Source organism: Danaus plexippus, chromosome 23, assembly GCF_018135715.1.
Source record: "Danaus plexippus chromosome 23, MEX_DaPlex, whole genome shotgun sequence".
Taxonomy (NCBI): Eukaryota; Metazoa; Arthropoda; class Insecta; order Lepidoptera; family Nymphalidae; genus Danaus; species Danaus plexippus.
This window is the reverse complement of record NC_083551.1, coordinates 3,118,177-3,140,730: the sequence shown is the minus strand read 5'-3', so window position 1 is coordinate 3,140,730 and position 22,554 is coordinate 3,118,177. Positions and strand designations below refer to the sequence as shown.

Here is a 22,554-nt window from a genome sequence, read left to right as displayed (position 1 = left end):
ACAAATAAAAACGGAAGATATATGAACTATGTATCTGTTGCTGACGTGTTGACTACTAATATATAAGTACCTATTGTCAAACAAATAAAAGCGGAAGATATATGAACTATGTATCTGTTGCTGACGTGTTGACTACTAATATATAAGTACCTATTGTCAAACAAATAAAAACGGAAGATATATGAACTATGTATCTGTTGCTGACGTGTTGACTACTAATATATAAGTATCGTCCAACAAAAAAAAACGTTGACATTGGCAAAACATTCCACGATTCGAGTGCGAATGAAGCCATAGCTTTAAAAAAAATACCCGCTATTCAGTCACATGCTTTAAACTCAAGGTTGTTTACTTGTTTACTTAATATCATGTCTTTCGAAAATATAGCGTCCCGACTTTTTTCCCTTTCACAGTAAAAAGTATTTTTAATGTCTATCGTTTTATTCTCTTCCTGGTAAATTTTTCTTTAATCGTGATGCCAAAACTTCAGCAGATAGTTTACACTTTAGATAGATCACATTTCTTAAATTTTTTTGATTACCTGCTAGTTTTGACTAGTCATTTTTGCTCATCTTAACAGTCTAATAAGATCTAAAATATATTTTAGATACTAAGTCACGTCATTGTTGTACGTCATCTCTGACTTTGTGGTTTATGGCTTTTAACTTTAAATTTAATTATAGTTATAAGTTCTAGCTGCTTATTTTACTTTTAACCACAAAATTTCAACACAAGGCTTTAAAACACAATCTGAAGGCCTTATCTGGAAACTATTTCGAAGATATCTCTAAATAACGTTTATTCATGTTCTACTTATATGTACGAAATGTTATTACGAATACCAATTCAACTTTTGCTTAAAGGACTTTTGAACTTATAAAAAGTAGCGTAAGTCGTAGTAAAACCCCCTTAAATGAAAAAACATTAACATTTCAACAACAAAAATGATTTTGACAAGTACGGAAACCCTTAAAAAGATTTATTAAGGACGTGTCATAACAGAACAGTGGAGCCCACAAAATTTGGACAGCAAGTTTGCTTTGGGCACCAATGTTATAAGTTGCGCCATCCGTGCCGTACTAATTATAACATACTATAGTCCTTAGAACCATTTTTATGACTACTATAAACTAATAATTTTGTAATGGCAACATTTAAGTATCAATCTGTAGTTCAAAACTATAAACACTGTCTTCAGCCATTTTGTAGGACATTACTGGAAGTAACGCTGAACATTAATAATCAAGACAAACTTTAACCTCGAACAAGTGTTCTCCATCCGAAGGAACATAAATAAAACACAAATACACTAGAAAAATAGAATCTGACTTTTTAATTTTAAAATATGAAAATTCACAACATTCTGTTACCGATACCAAAAACAGTATAAAACTAAACGAGAAGCTAGAAAACGAACAAAACAAACAAAAAAAAAAAAAGAAAAATAAACTGTGTTTAATACATTTATTAAAAAAAAGAAAATACAAAACAAGGACTATGCTCGCTACCCGGGAACCAAATTTTATTCATATACACGTACCAAAATGTCTAACGGTCGCAAATCAACAAATACCAAAGAAATATATATATATATATTTATATATATGGAAAAATTCTAATTTACACTGCTCTATAATTGAATACAATGATATATCTTGTGCGTTTCTTCTTTATTCAGTGAATATACATTGCTAACTTCACTTCTATGACGTAATATCAAACAGCTCGTGACGTCATAACCGCATTGAACTGCCCGTAGTGTTTCCGGCAAAAACGCACAAGCAGAATAGATCAATTCTAACCAAAATTTTCAAAAAATACATTGAATACAAATACCAATCTTTATTTTAAATTCCATATAAAATACATCTCTGCCTCATCTTCTAGGATATGCGAACATGGCCGCGGTAAACAAAGTTAACAATCAAATATATTATTCCACAGCGTATATATTAATTTCCTCGAGTCCTAAACAACTCATAACCTAATACTGAAACAGAAAGTAAACCATTATTAAAAAATATATATATACCTATATAGATAACCAACGTTCCAAGCAACGATATGTTATATTCAGCCAAGACGACTGGCTACCACAGATTATAAAAAAATATGATTCGAAGTTGGCACAAATATACTAGGTAGAACGGAAATCCAAATATATTTCTCTCTTTAAAATAAATATTCTTAAAACTAATCAAATCCTCTCAAAACTAATTTCTAAATATATCCTTTGGAGTCCCGTCCGTTCAAGCACCTTGAGGTTTTATTTTTTCAAAACGAGAATCTAATCTACACTATAATATATCTCTTTAAAATTACAGTAGAATGCTTAAAGTATTTTGCATTGAAAACAAGTATCTAATTTTAAGACTAGAGAAACAACTAAAACATTCATAAAGATATACATATATATTTTTGTAAATATAGCTCTCTCTCTCTCTCTCTAACAAATGGTGCCGCTCCGCGTGCGAATGAAACAAAAAAACGGTGAACTAAAATAGCCTCCAAATAAAAAGCAGCTTTATTAGTGTGCGATAAAAATCAAATCGTCCCAAACTGGAGGGTCATACCGGTCAGACCGGCGCGGCACTGACGAAAATAAAACCTAACGCTAAAAGTTACAAGCGCCGCACGTCGCGCAACCACACACCGGCCTCTATAATGTAATTTTAGAATTTCCATATACTTGTATCCGGCGACGGTAAGGTTTGACTAAAAAACGACTTGGCAGTACAAAAAATGCAAATATATATACTCAGTGGTGTGACGTACGGCGTTTGGTTAATCGGAATGCGGCTCCCCGTCAGTCCGTGTGCTGAGATATAAAGCGACGTTATGCGTGTTGGAGAGCGGGCGGACCTTCAGCCCGGCGGTGTTAATGTACCTGAAATATTTAATTATATTCATTATTATATAATGTATACTATCACACACGCATTCGTATATACAAAGTAAACGTTTGTTTGCCCTTTCTTTGCGATTACTGCCTATCTCTTTCTTTCGCATCCTCAATCTGTCTCTCTCATTCATGTACATAAACAGTCTCTCTCTCTCACTCTGTGTAGTAAACAAATGTTTTCTCTCTGTTTAACACACATATGATAACTATCCATCCCTTTCCCTCAATGATATACAAGCCGTCACACCGCGGGCGGCGCCTCAGCCGCGGCTGGTGCGGCGGCGGGTGCGGCCGCGTGCCTCGGCGGCGCCGGCTCCACTGTCAGCAGGCGGGGCTTCTCCTCGCGCTCGTCAGGTGCTCCCCCTGAACCACCCACAGACATCTGAGCCAGAGCCGCTAGCACACTGTCCATGTTCGCTGCTGGGATGTCCCCTTCACCCTGAATACGTTTTTAGTTATCATTTTTGTTTCGTTACGTATTTATTTTTAAATTAATTTCTATGTATTTAAAGTATGAAATGAATCAATTTATTCCACTATAGTATGCATCATCGTCTCTTCTCTACATATACCCAAATTGGGTCATAGAATTATGAATATATTAGAATAACATAATCAATATTACCTTTTGAGGTCCGGGCTTGAAGAAATGCAAATAGCAGAAACCGCGGAATCCCTACAACAAAATTTTGTTTTAGTTAAATAATTCCTATATTATTATTCCAATACATTATATAACCCGATACCTTCCAAATCATAACGTGCGGTTTAACACCGCGTTCGAAGAGAGCTGATTTGATGTCACGCACACGAGTGTTGGGACTGATGTTTGAAATCTGAAACATTTATTTATAACTATTAATTCATTGAGACGCCGAGTACAATTCAACATTACCAATTTACTGTAAAAAAAAAATATTTACTAATATTTTTTATATCGCATTTTTATGTATTTAAGTGTTTAATTTACATTGCATACATATATTCTGTCAAATCTATCATTTAAATTACACGTAAGTTTTCACTTATACATATACATATATAACATAACAATACCTTAACAGTGAAGTCAATGACCGGTCTCGGACGTCGTGGTCGTTTGGGTTTCCCCTCCCTCCCCTCCTTCCCCTCCCTCCCCTCGCCGTCCTTACTCAGAGACTTGGTGCTGCGGCGCCGCGGACGCCGAGGCTTATTATTTTTACCGTCCTCGCCCTCCGTCGTGTTGCCCTGAGGAAATACATGTCGTTCATACATTGAAATTCAGTTGCGTAGTACATTAAAACTTTTTGATTTCGATTCAAACTCTTCCCTTGCACTGTCATAACTCATCGTATAAATCTATGCACCTATACGTATATATATATACATATATATATTAATGTATAATATATATTTGTGCGCGTGTTTATATTTCGTATATTAAATGATGCTCTCTCTCTCTCTCTCACCTCTCCCTCGCTATGACTCTTATGGCTCCTGGTCCTCCTCCTCTGTCGGCGCGGCCTCGCTCGTTCCTCCTCGCCAGCGCTGTCCTCCTCACGAAGAGTACACGAACGCCCAGCACTATGTAAAAAATGAACAAACATGTGAAAAATTACGAAAACTAAGATTTTTCCGAGTAAACAGTATAATAAAACTCATTTTTACATTTCGTTTCTCATCTCGTGTGCCCGTGACCACTATCACGCGTCCCATTAAGTTAATTCCGTTCATATAAGGTATAAATGTACTTATAATTTTTTCATATACTTAAATAATAGCTACAATTAAATAGCTATCAAAAATCGTTTACACCTATCTCAAATACACGACAATAATCTATCAAAGCATCATTAGGACATCAAATAGCTCGTTTAGAAGTAAATCTAGGAGAAATTCTCTATACTATTATATATTTTAATATATATATATATATAATGTAATATAATATCTTACAGCATCTCAATGTCTCGGAGTTGCCCCAGCACTGGCATCATCTCCAGGCGTCGCTGTGACAGCAGATGCCACAATATACCGACTGGGCGTTGGCTCATACGCTGGGTCTCTATCACCTGGAAGATTAATTCCATATATACATACTACTCTCTCCCGACTTTGTCCGAATCAATTTTCTGATTGAGCCGCAAAGAGAAATTTACAAATATGTGTAAAAACTATAGGTATGGTAATCAGCTATCAGCGACATCTATAGTGTCACGTGACTTCCTACACAAACTGTTGTTGCTACCCCGATGCTTAAGCTACGTTATTTTGTAAAGTTTCATCCAAATCCGTTTAGTAGTTTTCGCGGTTAAGAGGAACAAACATATATATATTTTTTATAAACTGCAATAAAATCTATCAATAAATCTCTCCATGTGCTAGGTTTTTAGGAGCGGAGTTTTTATAACTATTCTATCAACAAATATATTACTCTACGTAGTATGTGCCACGGAATAACAGCTGTATGTGTGTTTGTTGGTGTAACGTCTGTCCTACCTGTGTTGGTGTGACGATGATGTCTATGGGCACATCGTGTGGACCGAACAGTGCAGCTGGAAGTGTATCAAACACCTGGAAGAAAAGAATTAAATACAATATATTTCTTAAGCTTATTAATAAAGTTGTCTTCCCACAGACTGCACACAAATGTTGAATAGTGTAGGGTTCGAGTATTCTAAATTTAAATTATGTACCTAATAAAACACCAAAACCATTTGAATAAAGAACTTTGCCAAGACAACACTGGGATGGTCGAAACAAATCATATGTACATCTGAAGGCAAATAATGAGCATCCTAACAGAATATAATATATACGGTTCAAGAAAACGTAGACCCTTTTAGCTTATATTAGATTTCTAGGCAGATATAAACATAACAGATGCCTTAGCTATAGAAAAAAAAAACAAATATATAATATTTTATTCACCTGACAGTCGTGTACAGTTGTCACAACCAGCGTGTTAGGTTTGATAGCCTTCATGTGCATCATCAGGCCAAACTCTAGATCCCCGTACCCTGCAAGTATTAAATACATATTCAAAATTTCAATTGTTAACACACAAGGATCTAACAACAAGTGTATTTCTACCAATATACGATATGATAGATTTGTCTTTTCGTGTGTAGATGGCGTTTATATAAAATTACTTTATTACTTAAAGTATAAACTTATTATATGTAAAAAATTCTATTAAATGAAAGTATCATACCTTTTCCTTTTCCAATGCGATATCCCTCCTTGGAGACAGCAACGGATCCCATCACGACCAAGTCCAAGGAGACCGAATCTTCTATGGCTGAAAGTATATTATACTTTTAATGTTGTAACTCATGATAGGGTAGAATTAAAAAATATATTAATTTATTTCTTCATATTATAAGCTATTAAATATTTTTTTATTATGTTTTAAGAGCAAGTCGCTATTATACAGATACAGAAACAGAAATAGTGGTAAATGTTGAACATAATTCTGAGATATATTTGTATAAATGATAAATAAATTACATACATAATTAAAATGTACATACAACAAATATTATATGAAATTTAAGCCACTTACTGTGTCAATATAATGTGATAAATCATTTATTAAATAATTCATTAATCTATTATACTCTTGTGGCGATAGAAATTATTCCAATTGATTTTTACAGAAAGACAGAAACAAAGATCATATTGCTTCTCAAACACTATCTGTACGCTCACAATAGAAAAGAATTAGCAAGAGAACAACTGATATTGAAATATAAATTTTTTTTTCATAGAAAAATCACATAAGGTTTAATTTAACAAAAATATAAATTTATCTCATTACTGAACTGTATAATATTAAAGACTACTATTGTTGGTGTCTTTTATCAGTCCAGTGAAAGTATTACGGTCAATTTACTGAATTGATTCTGATGCAACCACTATGGTCCAAGGGCAGGCAACACCGGTGACTCAACATGCATTTGTCCGATATAGTTAGTTTTAAAATATTTTAGATAATTTCATAGTTATAAGGTGGAATCTCTGCTAAGTGATAAATTCAATATGTCTCACTTATCTTGGATGACCCAATTATATAGATAAACAAAAAAATGTATGAAAATCATACATTGGTTTTAAGACGCTATATGTAAATGTTGGTACAAAATTGAATAATTCTATAAATTTAAAACGTATGTACGTCTGTTTGTTACCATCCATCATATGAAATATATTTTCATTCACTAATACAACACTACTAGTAATATCGACGGATGTATGCCCACATGTTGTGATATATCTAGCTGGCAGTCATTGATAGCCAAACGAACTGTTGTCTTTAATGGAGCATCATTGAAATATAAATTAAAAATTCTATCAAAAACCCACCTGTTTTTATATATATATATCATACTAAAGACGAAACTTCTCAGCATTCGATCGATTCACGTGTGGGTGCCGGCTCCAACGCGTTGCAGGGAGAGGAGCTTCAACAGTGCCTGGGACTTGTGACCCAGGTGTGAACGTTCACCTCCACCTTCTAAGCTCCTCTCTCTGCCTAATCAAATTTGAAAAGAACCTACCTGGGCTGCCTTCAAAGTACGTTCTAAGAATGAATTAATGTTAATTCTGGATAGGCCCAAGTCTTTCAGTAGGTAGTAGAGAAATCTAGATGTTATACCTCTCGCTCCCACTTCTACCGCGTATAAATTTACAACGAACATGTCATGTTATAACAGTATGTGTGTATACGTACTCAGTGGTTGTCCGAACGATTCCATTCCGTTCCTTGAGACGGCCTTCCTCAGTGTGCCCGGCTTAGCTTCACCCTCCGGGAGGACGATTCGGTTCAGGAAGCCCGACTGAAGACGAGGAACCGGCACGTATAGAGTCTTGTGCTTCTCCAGGCATAGCACCCTGTATAAACGCAGAACATATGTAGCTATATTACTTTCCGGACACCCTGTATATACAGACCATATGTAACCCTACATTACTTAGCAGTTTCAATTGTACAACGAAACTACCAGTATCCTATAGAAGTAGTTCGATGTATTCTAAATGTATATATGAAACTGAAAATTTTAAACGTTCAGTTTTCAGTTATATTACCGACATGTATTAGGCGTAGTAAATCGATATGTCATTTTGGTTATTATAAATAACAAATATGGAAATTCGTTATATCTTCGACCAATCTTGTAAGTCCTTAGATATAATACCTTTATGCATAATAAGTTATTCCTGTATAACTAGTACGGTTTTTCTTATGTATGACAATATTTAATAATGATCACATATAGGGAAAATTGAATCTCAAATTGTTTTTTTTACTGTTACGTTTCTTGTTTTAAAGTATTAAGTAACATTATATCGAGAATTCAAAGGGTACAATTTTTATTTTAAGTGAAATTGAAGAAAATTTAATAGTAAAACTATTAAATGTACCTATATATTATATTATTGGTCGTGCGGTATTTAAAGGGTGGGTGTAAATGTCGACTTTATATTAATATGCAGAGATCAAATATGAAAGCTACATTCATTAAAGACATTTAGATTTAAAATTCCTTTAATACGTTTCATTTCGAAATATATCGATGTTGTAAAAAGGTTTTATTACGTTTATCTCCGAAAAGTCAAGTTGAATTTTAAATGCATATATGTACATACAAAGATTGATTATTATCATCGTGCTTGCTAAAGGATTTGAGTCACTTAATCAATTTAAAATTAATATACTAAACACTAAAGAACAACCGCGATCTTTATCCAAACTGGACATCCCACGCATATATTTTATCAAAATCACGATAAAGAAACCGAATTAAAAAATAATATAAAAATCTATACAGATAATTAATATTATTTTAAAAAATAAACGGCTACGTTTCCAAAAGCAACTTAATAATATTGGAAATCCTATGTAAATATCAATAGTGCAAAAATCCTTCATAAATTATGTTTGTTTTGTTTGTGCAACATATTATACTATATGTTTAATATGTAAACTTCTCGGTTAGGAGGTTATCTGTGTGAATGGCGGGTCATTGTCGCCGAGACGAATAATCCAATCTGTGCATTTACATCATAAATCGCTTCTCATATTCAAACAGTGAGTAATCGATTTACTCATTTTTAACTTTGATGACGTAATTGGTTATTAGTATTTTTTTTTATAGCGATTTCATTCTTGTCTTCGGCAAAGTTTTTGTATAAAACTTTCGTTTGATTAATAAGGCCCTGTGATATTATCTGGCAAACAACAGAGTAGTTTAACTATAGTATAATGAAAACTTAAAAAAATACTTTTGATATAGAGTTGCCTTGCTCGAACGAATTGAAAAAAAAAATTGAAAAAAAAACTAACGCCGATAGTTCTGACAGTTCTAAACAAAATAAGTGGGCTTAGTAATTTGTTGGTAAAATGTCATACAGGGCCTTTACATTTTTACACTGAATCGAATAGATTTTACGGTTTAAGTCACAACACTGTTACCAAAGAGAATGTTCGACATTATTATGCAATATGCACCTAAAATGTTCGGTTTATTTTACAATCATTTTCTTTACCGCCGATGACCTAGGAATCGGATCGTACTAAAAAGGCGTGTAGTTTTATTTCTATATATATATCTATATACATATACATATACATATTTCGTAGAGGTCAATGTACTGTAATAATTCCGCTGAAAACCAAGACGCACTTTCACGTGTAAATTATATTGTTAGAATGCGTTTGAGCGTGTATTATATAAACGGACGAATAAACAGGATATTAAACTAGTTGCTCAATTAAGTTTAGTTTTACGCAACCGTCTTACTTGACTGATGAATGTGGTCGCTTTATTATTTCTTATTTAAACAAAGAAAAACAATTAAAACCTCATTGTTGATTACAAAAAAAACAAAAAACATTTTTTTTTATTTAAAGGACTTCGAATCGTTAATTTAAATTTAAAAAAAATCTAAGTTTTTTTCCAACGACAAAGTTAAAATTAATTTCATAATATTTTTTCCTATATTAAAACAATCCGAATGACTTGTGCGAGTCAGAGCCATGACGACACACCTTCAAAAGGCGTCCTCGAATTATTGCAACGCTCATGACTTCATACAGCAAATGTATGCATAACAGATGCCAAGTTTGTAAAGCACTACCTACGATATTAAAATTATGAAATTCAATCAGCAACATAAAAAAATTTTTATATATTAATATTACGTTAAAAAATAAAAACAATAATTTTATAGTAATAAAAAAAAAACAATATTAATTAATTAAATTATTTAAAAAGCGTATGTGCTATAATGTATTTGGTCCTAATATCATTAGGACACAGGACGCTATTATACATTCAACGTTCTTATTCTTCATCAACTATACTAGATCTATTTCGAAACGTCGGTGTTGCCCACACGTTTGCCAAACCCCCCGAATTTAAACATTATCGACACCAAAAATATGTTGTCAATGGTCAATGACCTTTTATTTCGATACATCTGAGTAAACTCACACAAGAATTTGATAATGCCCGTACTATGTATAACGTTTTTATAATTCAATATGCTTGTTTCGTTTCCATCATCAATGGATTGGGTCTTGGATTAAGTGTGATAACAAAGCGTATTATTCACTTTGATGGTGAAATTATTAATATTAAAATCAACAAATATCAAAAAGATCCATATTTTAAACTTATAATTTATTATGAGGGTATTCAAAATATTTTCCTGATATAATTTTGATGTTTCAAGTGAGAGTAAAAAACCCTTTGTTGAAAAACCTCTTTAATTTCAGAATAACTTTATCACATCTAAGTTGTAATAGAAAATTAAAATATATATTTATAAATATATTTATATAAATATGTTATTTTTGTTTGTAGATATCCTATATATAATTTTTTTTATATAATTTAATACATTCTAAGATTCACTAGTAACACTAAGTATCTGAGAATTTGATCAGAATAATTATCTTACCTGACTGGTTCTTGAGGCTTATCAGGATTGACCTTCACCGTGTTGGCATTCTTGAACACATCCAATTCTGCCAACTTAGCCGCTGCTTCCAGAGCCCCCTTGAAGTTCGGTATCCTGTTGTACACCGGTCGTGGGAACATTGCCAGTCCGTTGGTCTCCAAATGACGCCATATCTTCTGCCTGAACGATTGTTTCGTTACCTCCTCTGGTAGTGGCTTCTTTGCTGTAAAACAATATAGTATAATAATTTCTCCAATAAATCACAAACTTATTTCCAAAACAAAATTATTGCTTCACACAATAATCTATTGAAAGTAATATTTAACACACAGCCAATGAGAGAATACGAAATTAATTTTATCTACCACCTGTGTACATATTATATGAATCCATTTGTAATGTTCGCACATTTTAAATATTTTTTTTAAAACAATAGGTATAGTGATTAGAATAGGATGGAATTTTCATGGATGTAATTTGAAACAGAGTATATATATAATACAATATTATATAAAATATTGATCTTTGTAACAAATATATAAGCACACAACCATCATACTGCTAGCATTATCAAATCAAAACATGGACTAAAACCATCAGTCTATTTAACAGCCTTTGAATAAAGAATCTCTTTGTTCTCTTCCACAGCTTCCTTTAATATCCAAGGACCACCATAATATTATTATATACAAACTTTTTGTTTTAAAATGGATATTTGTACCTTGAAAAATTTGAAATATTTTTTTATTTTCATATAGCATGGAACCACGCTACATAATGTCAACCATTTAATAGAATAAATGTCTATTAACATATGCATATACTTTTGTAAATGTTTTTAATTAAAATTATTACCAATTTTATAAATTTTATTCCCATTGTATTCTATAACTGTTCTAAGTTCCACAGAATACAGTATTATGTTACTTTAAACTAGATATCATAAACAAATCATTGTAATTAATGACTTTATTAATATATTAATTATTTTTAATACTCTAGAGTCTAGACCATTTATTCAAACAAGGTATCTTTTTGGGGTTAAATTAGGATGAGATAGACCACAATCTCCCTTTCAGGTTTAATTGTATAGAGTTATAGCTCTTTTGATGAAATCTGTATAAGAGAATAATAATATATGCATTATCAACAGAAAGCAACATATTTATATATGTATATATATATATAAACAGGCGACATACAATTTATTTATCTTTAAATTGTAACCTTTATCTTTAATTACTAATAAACAAACAGTGTCAGATGTATTAACTTTTCTTTTTTTATTTCATTTTATTATCTTCTTATCATCCAGCGCATGTGTTTGGCTAGGAACTTTTGATTAACTTTGAGATGAAAATTAATAAAAAACAACTATTAACATTTATTACCTTTAACCTCTTAAAACGTTTGAATTCATTGTAAGAGATGGATTTGTTGCCCGCTAAATAGATATTGAAATACCCTCGTTTAAATTACAATTTTCCTAAATTGTAACTTACATTAAATCTTTCGAATTCTAATAAGGAATGTCAAAGGTAATATTATAATCAAATGAATAAATTAATGGAAATACTATAAATAACTTTAATTATACAAGGGTTAAGAGATTTTTTACAATGGAGGTAGCTATAAAATTATTCCATGCTGCTCCTACCAAATCTAATTAATGTAATTAATAATTATTGCAACAGAACGCCAAAGAAATACAGAACTCGGCGTTCAACAGGTTAATAAATCAGACAGATTTTTACAATAAGTGGGCAGAAACATAAGAATGTGAATCATATTTCACACTCTAATTAATCCACCAACAGTACCAATTATAACAAGCGTAGAACAGCCCAAATAGTGGTAAAACTATTCATAAAACTAAGTGAAACTTTAACCGCGCAATTAAATGCGCTAAACAAAAAAAGGAATTTTCGTATAACATATATTGTGGACAATAACAAATGAGGGTATTATAAAAAACATGCTGTTAGGCTGAAAATGATTAGTCAAGCATTTTTAGTCATCTGCTACGCATATTTCCTGATTTATTAAAAAAATATGCAGTTCATTTCATTATTATATGATTATTTACAATAACAAACCAAAATTTTACCTGTTTCGGTAGCTGCCGGAGTTTCGTCTCCGTTCTGCATCTTAAAAAATATCGCAATCGGGAGGAAAAACTAAAAATATCAATGATCTAGAGAAAAATCATCAATTTTTTTGCAAAATTAAATCCTTTTTATACGGCAGAACCGTCACACACAAAAATAGAACGCGAATAAAAACAAATGCCACCAACTTCGAAGAACATAAATGGATACCAACTTAAAGGAAATTAGTACGTTTCGTTTCACAGCAAATTTTATAAAAAGCATATTTATAATAGAGTTGAGATTAGATTTATTAAAAATTATTTATATTCTTATAATAGCATATTTCCTATAATGATTATTTATGATTGTAAATTATCTCTTTTTTTATTTTGTTTCTTCAGATCTGACTATTATTTATAAAAATATTTTAAATAATATCTAGTGTGTGAATATTATGTGCCTGACAGCTTTTCATATTCACACCGATTTTAATTTAGGCTTGTTTTATTAAATTTTTATTTTTGTTTACAGAGTTGATACACCATTGTTACTAGATAAATGGACTTTTTCTTTTTAGATAAATCAGTTGTGAATTTTTCAATTCTTACAATCAGAAAAGCGAAAGAATCAAATACAATAAGTAACAGAAATCTTTTTCATTGTGTTTATATATATAAAAACAAATAAAATAAAAACAATATTTTTTCAACATTGTTTTAACACAATTTTATTTCGTTTTATCAGGGGATGTATGTTTCCCGTTATGATTTTTGGAATTTAATAACAGTAGTAAAGTTTTTGATTACTGTTCATGTATTTTTAGAAATAATAAAACTATTTGTTCATCAGCGCGTAATCTTTATAATTTAGGGAAGAATAGATGTTTTTTTCTTTTACATTCGAGAATCATTCAACGGAGTTTTATCATTGTTATAAAAAAAAAAACAAAAACTCGCATGTTTTTAAAATGGTCGTACCATTAGAGTTTGTTGGGGAAGGTTGATAAAATTTACTATAAGATTTTTAAATTTTAGTTTGTTCTATAATATTTTTTTTATATCTAAATATCATATTGTATATCAGGAAATAAAATTGGCGTATTACAAACATAATTTTTAAAAACAAACCAATAAAAGAAATTAAATTAAAAAAAACTTTATTCTTAAATTTATTAATTAATAACATAAATAAAATAAAGATTACAATAATATTCTCTACAGATAAATAATAACAATCTAACGTATTGTCTGTGACATATGTAGGGGTGTCAACATTAGTTCAAATGCCGCATCCTTTAAATTGGCGCCCCTTAGATTCGCCTCGTGGAGATCACTACCAGATAAATCACAGCACTGGAAACAAAACAATATTTTTAGTATAACAACAGTTTCTTTGCAATAAAATAACATTTAAATTTAAAGTTTAATCCACATCATATTAAATTTTGAGTATTTACATATATGTTTTTCAAACATTTTGGATATTTTTTTTTTCAATTGGGAAAGAATGGGTTACTCTCTTCACAACTCGTGCTCAACAGTCTATTGCTTTAAGCTTTCATAACTAAATCTTTCTTTAAAAAGAATGTTTGATTTAAAAAATGACTGATAAATATTTATTTATGCATAACAGGTATAAAAGAAACACTTAATGGAGTTTACAATGGGTGAAGTTATCTCTTCAAAATGTCTTCCAGCTACCTATACTATTAATCTAAGAAAGACGAATTTAAAAGATAAAAATAATATTACAAATATGTATATATAATCACACAATGATAAACTACATTCTTACTAATAAAAAACATTATATTATACTCAGTAATATACCTTATATAATAAATAAAATTGCTAACAAACCATAGTAAAAATATAATCACATTTGAGACATAGTACAGCTTCAAACTCAATTTGAAAATGAAGTAGAAGGGTTATGTGGGTAAGGCATCCCATAATAAATTAACTTTTCATATAATATTGTGTGTAAAAAGAAAAAAAAAATCATTTACCTCTAAATCCGCTCCAGCCAAAACAGCCATTCTTAGATCACAGTTTTGTAGATTAGCATTTTTTAATGTTGCCACTCTTAAATTCACACCAGCCATATTGCTACCTTCCAAATTTGCACCTTGTAATTAATCACAAATACAATATGATATATTTTGATTGCATCATTAAAAAAACCCTTGAATTCATTGACAAACTATAATATGAAATCTATGACTGTCAGTTTATATATTTTTTTTAAATAAAAACTACCATTTACTACTAAATATGAAAATTATGTCTGATATTATATGAATACAACTGAATTTTATAATTATTTTTTAGGACCTGATAGGTAAAAGACTTTTCAAAGCTCAGTTAATTAAGATTATGATAAAAACCTTTTAGATTAACACCTTCCATTACAGCTCTAGAACCGACAGGATCTTCCATATTACATCCTTTGAGATTAGCACCTAGAAATAATAACAAGATATTATAAATTGACTACATAAATATATTACGCAACCAGCACAATTAAGACAAAATGCTCAAAAAGAATTGAATACTTCCTACTAATGTTACTCATACAAAAATTTGGGAACATGTAATAATGTTTGTAGCTCTTTCACACAAAAACTACTTAAAAGATTTTGATTAAACTTTGTGGTAATAGAGCTTAGACGTGATGATAAGACATGGGTTATAATTTAAACCGGAACACCAAAAAAGGATGTTGTTCAAAAGAGGTCACAAATTGTGGTTCATGTGACTTGTAACAAATTGTGACTCACAATATTACAGTTGTATTATATATGAAAAAACATGTCACAGATTAAAAAGTTAGAATTTTTAAAATAATTCCATTTAGTTCTTTAAGGTCCATGGCATAAAGTTGATTTTGTACAATCTTACATTAGACAGTGTTGCTAGTTGGTTACTATATGTATTTTATTTAGGTATTCCATATCAATTTCTCTCTGAAAATAATACTTAAGTCCATTCCAACAAGGTTGAAGTTGAGTTGAAAATGTAATAATTTTATTTTCTCATTCAACTCACCTTCCATATTAGCACATAATGCTTTCACACCTAGTAATTGGGCTCCTTCTAAGTTAGCGTGTGACAAGTCTGCTCTCTCAAGACAACAGTGCGATAAATTTGCACCACTCAGATTGCATTTTGACAGACAGGCATACTGAAAAACAGATAAGAAGTTTTTATGTGAATAAGAATTATTAAAAAAAGATGCATAGTGCTCTAAATGACAGTAAAACTATTTTTAGTCTGTGATCTCTTATATCTTGACAAGAATACTATTTCTATGAAATACTACATGAGATCATACCATAGCATTATTAGAAATTTTATGATTTGATATATGGAAATAAATAAACTGAATATACTTCAATAGAAATACCTTAAAATTTATATATCTCAAGTCCAGTCTATTAAGATCTGCACCAGCTAAGTTCACCCCTTGGAACCGCAGCTCAGATGTGGTTGGTGTCATTATGACAAGCCTTATTACATCCATACGAGTCAAAGATTGATTGTTCCCACTACTGCTCATTGATTTGTCAACTAAATGATTTAATTGAGGTATCATCGAGTCTAAACCTGGTAAATTAATATGATTTCAGTTTTTTATTTCAATTTTTAAATTAGATAAACGAAATATTATTTATCTGTTACTATATTATTTAAACAAATATTAAAGTTTGAAATAGAGAAGTCAAAGTAACGTGACCATAATTTATGGTATTCTGATATTGAAATTATATTAACTTAGTTTTATACAAATATATTTAGAGGTTGTCTTTAAAGAGATGCCAAGTATTTGTCCTAACAGATATAAGCAGGAAATGAAATATTCATATCATACTTATTACCTTACCATAAAACACTGCTTCTTCCAAGACCCCTCTAGGATTAACATTCTTGTCTAAAATAACATCACCATGTCTTAAATAGTTTAATATAGGTTCGAAATATTCTGGACTTCTGTCAATTAAGTACGCCCCAGTAGAATCTTTTGCGCTGGGATTCATTAAGTAGACGTTATTATCATCAGCAAACATTCTGGCTAGCATTGACAAGGGTTCTTTTGCTAGAAGTGTAGACCTTGAGGTCATGAAGTGTTTTCCACCGACATTTAATTTGATCCAGTCTGATACCTTGTTTTTTTCATCGTATACATGCATGTTCCCCTCCCTTTTTGCAAAATCACAATTGTCTGAAGACAAATACAGTTTTTCGTCGTCCCTTATCACTCGTATATCGTTAATTTCACAGCCATAGGATGAATACAGTTTGATATCATCTTCGGTTAAATTGAATTCCAATGATATTGCTTTTTTGAAATCTTTAATCGTGTCTTCCACGGCCATAAGTTTTCCATCTTTTTCCTCTTTGTTTCTGTATATAGACGCACGTTTCATAATTCGTACGAAATAAAACGATGTTTGTTATTGTTGCTCTTTATTATTTCTTGTTAATCAATTGGCGGATTAGGTTACTTATATACTTAATCTGACTATATAAATATTATGCTTTAGTAGTTATGAAGTAGTAAAACTAAAAATATTTGAGCTGTCACTTGTCAGATGTCAACTGTGATATTGAAGTTTTCGGTATCTATAATAAATGATTAGGATTTTAAACGTCTAATCTTTTGTTTTACCATTATTTATTCTTCATATATAATCAATTTTTTAAGTTTTTCTAGCCAATTTTGAGTAACACAGTATGAGTTTTAAAAGAATATCAATTAATAACTTTCACGAGATCCTATAATGTATAGTAGGTATCTAATATTATTTATTAGATTCAGAAGTCAAACTTATCAGGTAAAATTTATTTTTAATTTGGAACCATACCTTTTGTTGAAATTGAGAAGAAATGATCAAATACTCATATTTTATCGTACTTTTATAATTATTAAATATTTAAAAATATTTTTATTTTTTCAGCCCGTTTACAACTTATAGATGAGTATGAAATAGTTAGAGCAAAATTTAAAGGTTTCTCTACTTTCATGGGCAAGACAGAGTTATTTTTATTATTAAGTTTCAATATCCATTTCTAATATCCATTTGCCAATCCTTAAAGCCGACAAAAGTTCAAAGCTTGTACCTAGATTGGATTTTTCCACGGCTTACGAGTTGCTAGCACACTTGCTTTAGCAACATATCTTCAGGATTAGGTTGTTAATACAAAATAAAGTCTCAACTCTCGAAATAAATGTGCAAGAGCTGTTGGAGAACAATTCCTTTGCGAAGCTAACAATTACTTACCTTACTGTCGGGAAATCATTACGTAACGAAAGAGCGTCAAGCATACTCTAAGCCACTTTAATTCTTGCAATGTAATTTTGATTGCTTCTCTATTTTTTGTGGTTGCAAGAGTTTGTAAGTGTAAGGGTAAGTTTTGTGATTTAATGGTATTACTGTCAAAAATAGCAAGTATGATGACTGTCGTCAAAAATATGCTTGAGCATAAAATCTTAGCCGGCTATTGCCTCGTTTTGGAGTTCGATAATGTTGTCAATATGATTGGACAGTGATTCTGTCTGCTGCTGCAATGTCTCCATGACCTCACAAGACTGATTAGTTAAGGATAGATAAAGCGAATATACTCCTGAAGAAACTCCTTATTTCCATTCTGTATCAATTAATCCAGAAAGAGTATCCATAGATCATCCATAATCCAGATTCAGAGTATAGTTTTTACAAAGCAAAGAGCTCACTCAAATTATAAGAGCTTTTTCAATATAAGCTGCAGTCATGAACACAAAGCTTCTTTAAAAACAGTATTGTATATAAAGGCTACCTTTAAATTACATTGGTTATTGGTTAAAATTTTTGTCTTAGGTGTGCAAATTACATTTTAGGAAATATCTCACTACAGACCAGACACTATCCTCAAAAAATCAAAAAGTGTATATATGATATGTATGTAATTAGGTTAAATCTCAGGCTACAATGAATGTTCTCCACATTCAGTTTTCATTATATTGTTGCCAATACTGTTCGTGGTAACTTCTAAATACGAATGCTTTTTATTCCTGACATTTTGATTAATATGTGCTTTAGTTGTAGTGACTCAGTCGTTTTATTTTCGACCGGCGACTTCACAGTGGCGCCCAAATATTGTGTCTAATAATATATTGACGCTGTAAATATAACAATTTGAAATAACCTTTGGTAAAATTATTATAAATTATTTTATGGTGTCTCAACAGTTCTAACAGCTGTTGTGAAATAAATCTGAGATCATAGTTAATTAAATAAAACTACATTTAAGCTGCGGCTTCATTTGAGTATTATGAAAGTTACACTGGACTCAAAAATGTTTTACTGTATGTCTCATTTCTAACGAGAAATATTACTAAGTGTCTACGTGATGTACCTATGCAGAGGCTTATAAACATTCCCTATTTAAATCCTTACCCGGAAAGAGTTTTTGATACAAAAATTGTTGTCATTAAATTAGATTTTTACACATAAGTAGCGATTTAGTCGAGTAAATAGAACAAATTTCTAATGCAGAAAGACAGGTCAAAGTGCTAGAAATATATCTTTTTTTAATTTAATAATTATATTTGTGTTATTCTAATCTGTGTAAATAATACTTTTTTTTTACTACAAATAAGATATCTAGAATTTTTTAAATAAAACGGGAATATTTAACCATAGACATTATTTATTTTATCCTACTCAAGAAAATTAGTAGTAGCAATGCAAGTAAGTAAGAAATAAACAACAAAGTAAAAGGAAGTCTATAAAAGTGAAGTTATTATATATTTTATACGGAAACTTGTGGTGAGTCTTTTAAATGTAAGTACTGTTAAAAAAATTATAGTGTGTGGAGCCCCTTGTGCGGAAGATGAGAAACTTCGCCATGTTGAAATGAAAACAGGAAGGGGTAGAAATAAATTTATAGTGAACTCATATTGTTTCTTTAAGACAAACTTTATAAGCATTGCTTACAATTCACAGTCGACCCACCCGTTGATTCTTGTTCCGTCTCTTTCTATCCCCCCCCCCCCCCCCGGGAACGTTGAACGTTTAACGCAACCTTGTTGGAAGTCGCATTAGAAGTTTCAGTTCAAAAATTAACGTTACATTTGTCACGATCAAAGATATTAATATACATAAGTATTTCACAAAACCGTTTATTATTTTAAATATACAATTTACCTGAGTTATTCTGTCGAAGCACTAAAGAGGTTTTGTAAGTTTATCACGAGAAATAAACTACAAAATATATGTTGGATATTGTATTTGGACTTCATTATCTATTCAATACCATCCGATTCTCAACGTCACTGAAAAAGGAATCGTAACGAGTAAAATGAAACTGTTTTATATAACAATAAAAAGTTTACAACCGGAAATATAGTGTGTCGTATAGAAACTGGAACTTACTAGTACGCTTATTTTTAGTTTGCGTCATGGCACTATAAACGGAGAGGTAACAGTTTTTATTCGTAAATCTTTGTACGCTATAGTATTAACGCGTGTTAGATAGGGGCCCCTTAAACTTACACCTCGGTCGCAAGTCCCAGGCATTGTTGAAGCTCCTCTTCCTGCAACGCGATGGACCCGGCATCGTCACGGTGATTCCTTGGAATGCTGAGAGGTTTAGTCTCATTTAACATTGGTTATTGAATGCAAACATGGAACGCTTCGTATGTAGTGTGACGATGGAAACTTAGGGTAAGCGTTATAGTTATATCATCGTAAACACGTTGTTTTGTGCATCTGCATTTAGATCGATCGATTGGCAGATGGCTGTCGTAAAATTTGTCGCCTGTGATGTTCACATAAACTATTATTTACGTCTTTGACACCGAAATATAATATCCATACATAAAACGATTCCTTCTCTTCCAAATGTAGAAATAAATTAAAAAAAACTATTGATCGTTAATAAATAAGTTTGTATCGTATACTTTTGTATCAATTTAGTTTAATTGACTCGTGGAAGTATAATATTCCGCTAACCTACGTCTCAAGAGTACTTAGCTTGTTTTAGCTGACTGCACTAAGATCAGGTAGTCATATAAGATTACTTGTTATATAAATGTTTAACCATGCTCAGGTATGTTATAAGTATCAATAGTTTTTTAGTGCTATAAATATAAAATTGATTTTTTAAGTTGAAAGCAACCAAAAAATTTATAAATGCTAACCTAAATACCACTAACGATATTTTTAACCGACTTTATGAAACGTAAGTTCTGTCTACATTCCATTTTAATTTACAGGTGTCCGTTGTGCAATTAACGAATTTATATATTTTTTATATTTAACAAAGATAACCCGTCTCAAATTACTTTTTGTTTACGGATTTTTTTTGATTTCAAATCAATAATGAATTACAAATTATAATATTATATATAGGTATGTATTTTGTTTTTATATACCTACATCTTCAAATATATAAATGTTGAATAAAATATTTTTGACATTTTATTAACTCAATAGTTACCAACGTTACGAATGAAGATTGTTCAGATTTGAAAACTGACTTACGCATAATATTGGGAAGATTTCAGTTTTTGAAGTTGTTCTACGTTCTTAATCAGGTTTAGAGACCTCATTCCAACAAAATACTCTCTCGAAGACAAAAGAATTGTTGGCAATATAAAATAAATATGTATACATGTTTTTTATTGAAATCTATAAAAAAGAGAATCGTACCCCGAAAAGTTTCATATTGTTCGTGGTCCTGAAACAAAGTGCGCTTATGGCAAAATTTTATACTAAGCAGCGAATGTGGCCGTGGAAGTTTCTAAACAACATTTGTTAGTACTTAGTAGGAAGGGTCTTGAGAGTTATCACAAACAACCCCTTTTAGTGTGAACTCCGTTAACTGACTTAAATTCACTTATAGTATGGGACATGCGGGACCCATAAAAGCTATCTATACCTAAAATCTAAATGAAGCTATTTATATTTGTGTGTGTGTGTGGCTGCGTCTGTCTGTGTGTGTGTGTTTCATTCATAGGTCATGAAGTAGGTATATTAGTAACAGATTATTCTTTGTTCAAAATTTAAAGTCATAGATAATGGAATTATTTTAATGGTTTTCCCTTTGTACCAATGAATAAAAAAAAAATATTTCTATCAAACGTTTTCAGTACACGGAACATCTATATTTTCACGTGATTCATTTAAGTGTCTTGATACTTATTCAATTTGATGACAACATTTTTCTCTGGAAACTCGTCTGTAACCGGTCACGATCTGAATTTATGTCAAAGTGTAATTTCCTTGAAGTGTAAAAATATTAACATACGTAAAGATATAGATTAAAAAATATGATTCAGATGATTTTGAAACCTTTATTATTTATAATATTATTTATTTGTGACCATTGAGTGTAATATTGGCATGCAAAGTTATTATAACAGTAAGTATGACAATAAATAAAATTTATTATTAATATTTTGTATGGAATTGTATTTTTTTTGTATACGAAAGAATACCTTTTAATATCTCTTTTATTGCAATGAAATATCTGAAACAGGTGTCGTGTATGTATACAGTGTAATTAATGTCATCAAAGTCTAGCTAAATCGTCCGTTGGGAGGGAATTAAGATTAATTTTTAAATATGATATAAAA

The 22,554-nt window shown here is 30.9% G+C and overlaps 2 protein-coding genes across 3 annotated transcripts; both read right to left on the bottom strand.

Moving 5' to 3' along the window:
- Positions 1-1,307: 1,307 nt before the first annotated feature.
- Positions 1,308-13,138, bottom strand: LOC116774687 (methenyltetrahydrofolate synthase domain-containing protein). The gene is made up of 13 exons (XM_061524061.1): positions 12,954-13,138; positions 10,847-11,069; positions 7,614-7,774; positions 6,096-6,182; positions 5,813-5,901; positions 5,381-5,455; positions 4,838-4,953; positions 4,351-4,465; positions 3,959-4,129; positions 3,649-3,738; positions 3,528-3,578; positions 3,150-3,341; positions 1,308-2,887 (listed from the first exon to the last, which is right to left on the bottom strand). Exons 1-13 carry the CDS (start codon positions 12,991-12,993, stop codon positions 2,879-2,881), a joined length of 1,419 nt encoding a protein of 472 aa, XP_061380045.1. The 5' UTR covers positions 12,994-13,138; the 3' UTR covers positions 1,308-2,878.
- A 937-nt stretch (positions 13,139-14,075) lies between these two features.
- Positions 14,076-17,525, bottom strand: LOC116774694 (BTB/POZ domain-containing protein KCTD9). Of its 2 annotated transcripts, none has more exons than XM_032667419.2 (6): positions 16,819-17,525; positions 16,342-16,541; positions 15,984-16,119; positions 15,323-15,397; positions 14,945-15,048; positions 14,076-14,288 (listed from the first exon to the last, which is right to left on the bottom strand). In XM_032667419.2, exons 1-6 carry the CDS (start codon positions 17,360-17,362, stop codon positions 14,172-14,174), a joined length of 1,176 nt encoding a protein of 391 aa, XP_032523310.2. In that variant the 5' UTR covers positions 17,363-17,525; the 3' UTR covers positions 14,076-14,171. The 2 variants fall into 2 exon arrangements, with proteins under 2 accessions (XP_032523310.2, XP_032523309.2); XM_032667418.2 differs by having other exon boundaries at positions 14,945-15,063; positions 16,819-17,521.
- Positions 17,526-22,554: the final 5,029 nt, after the last annotated feature.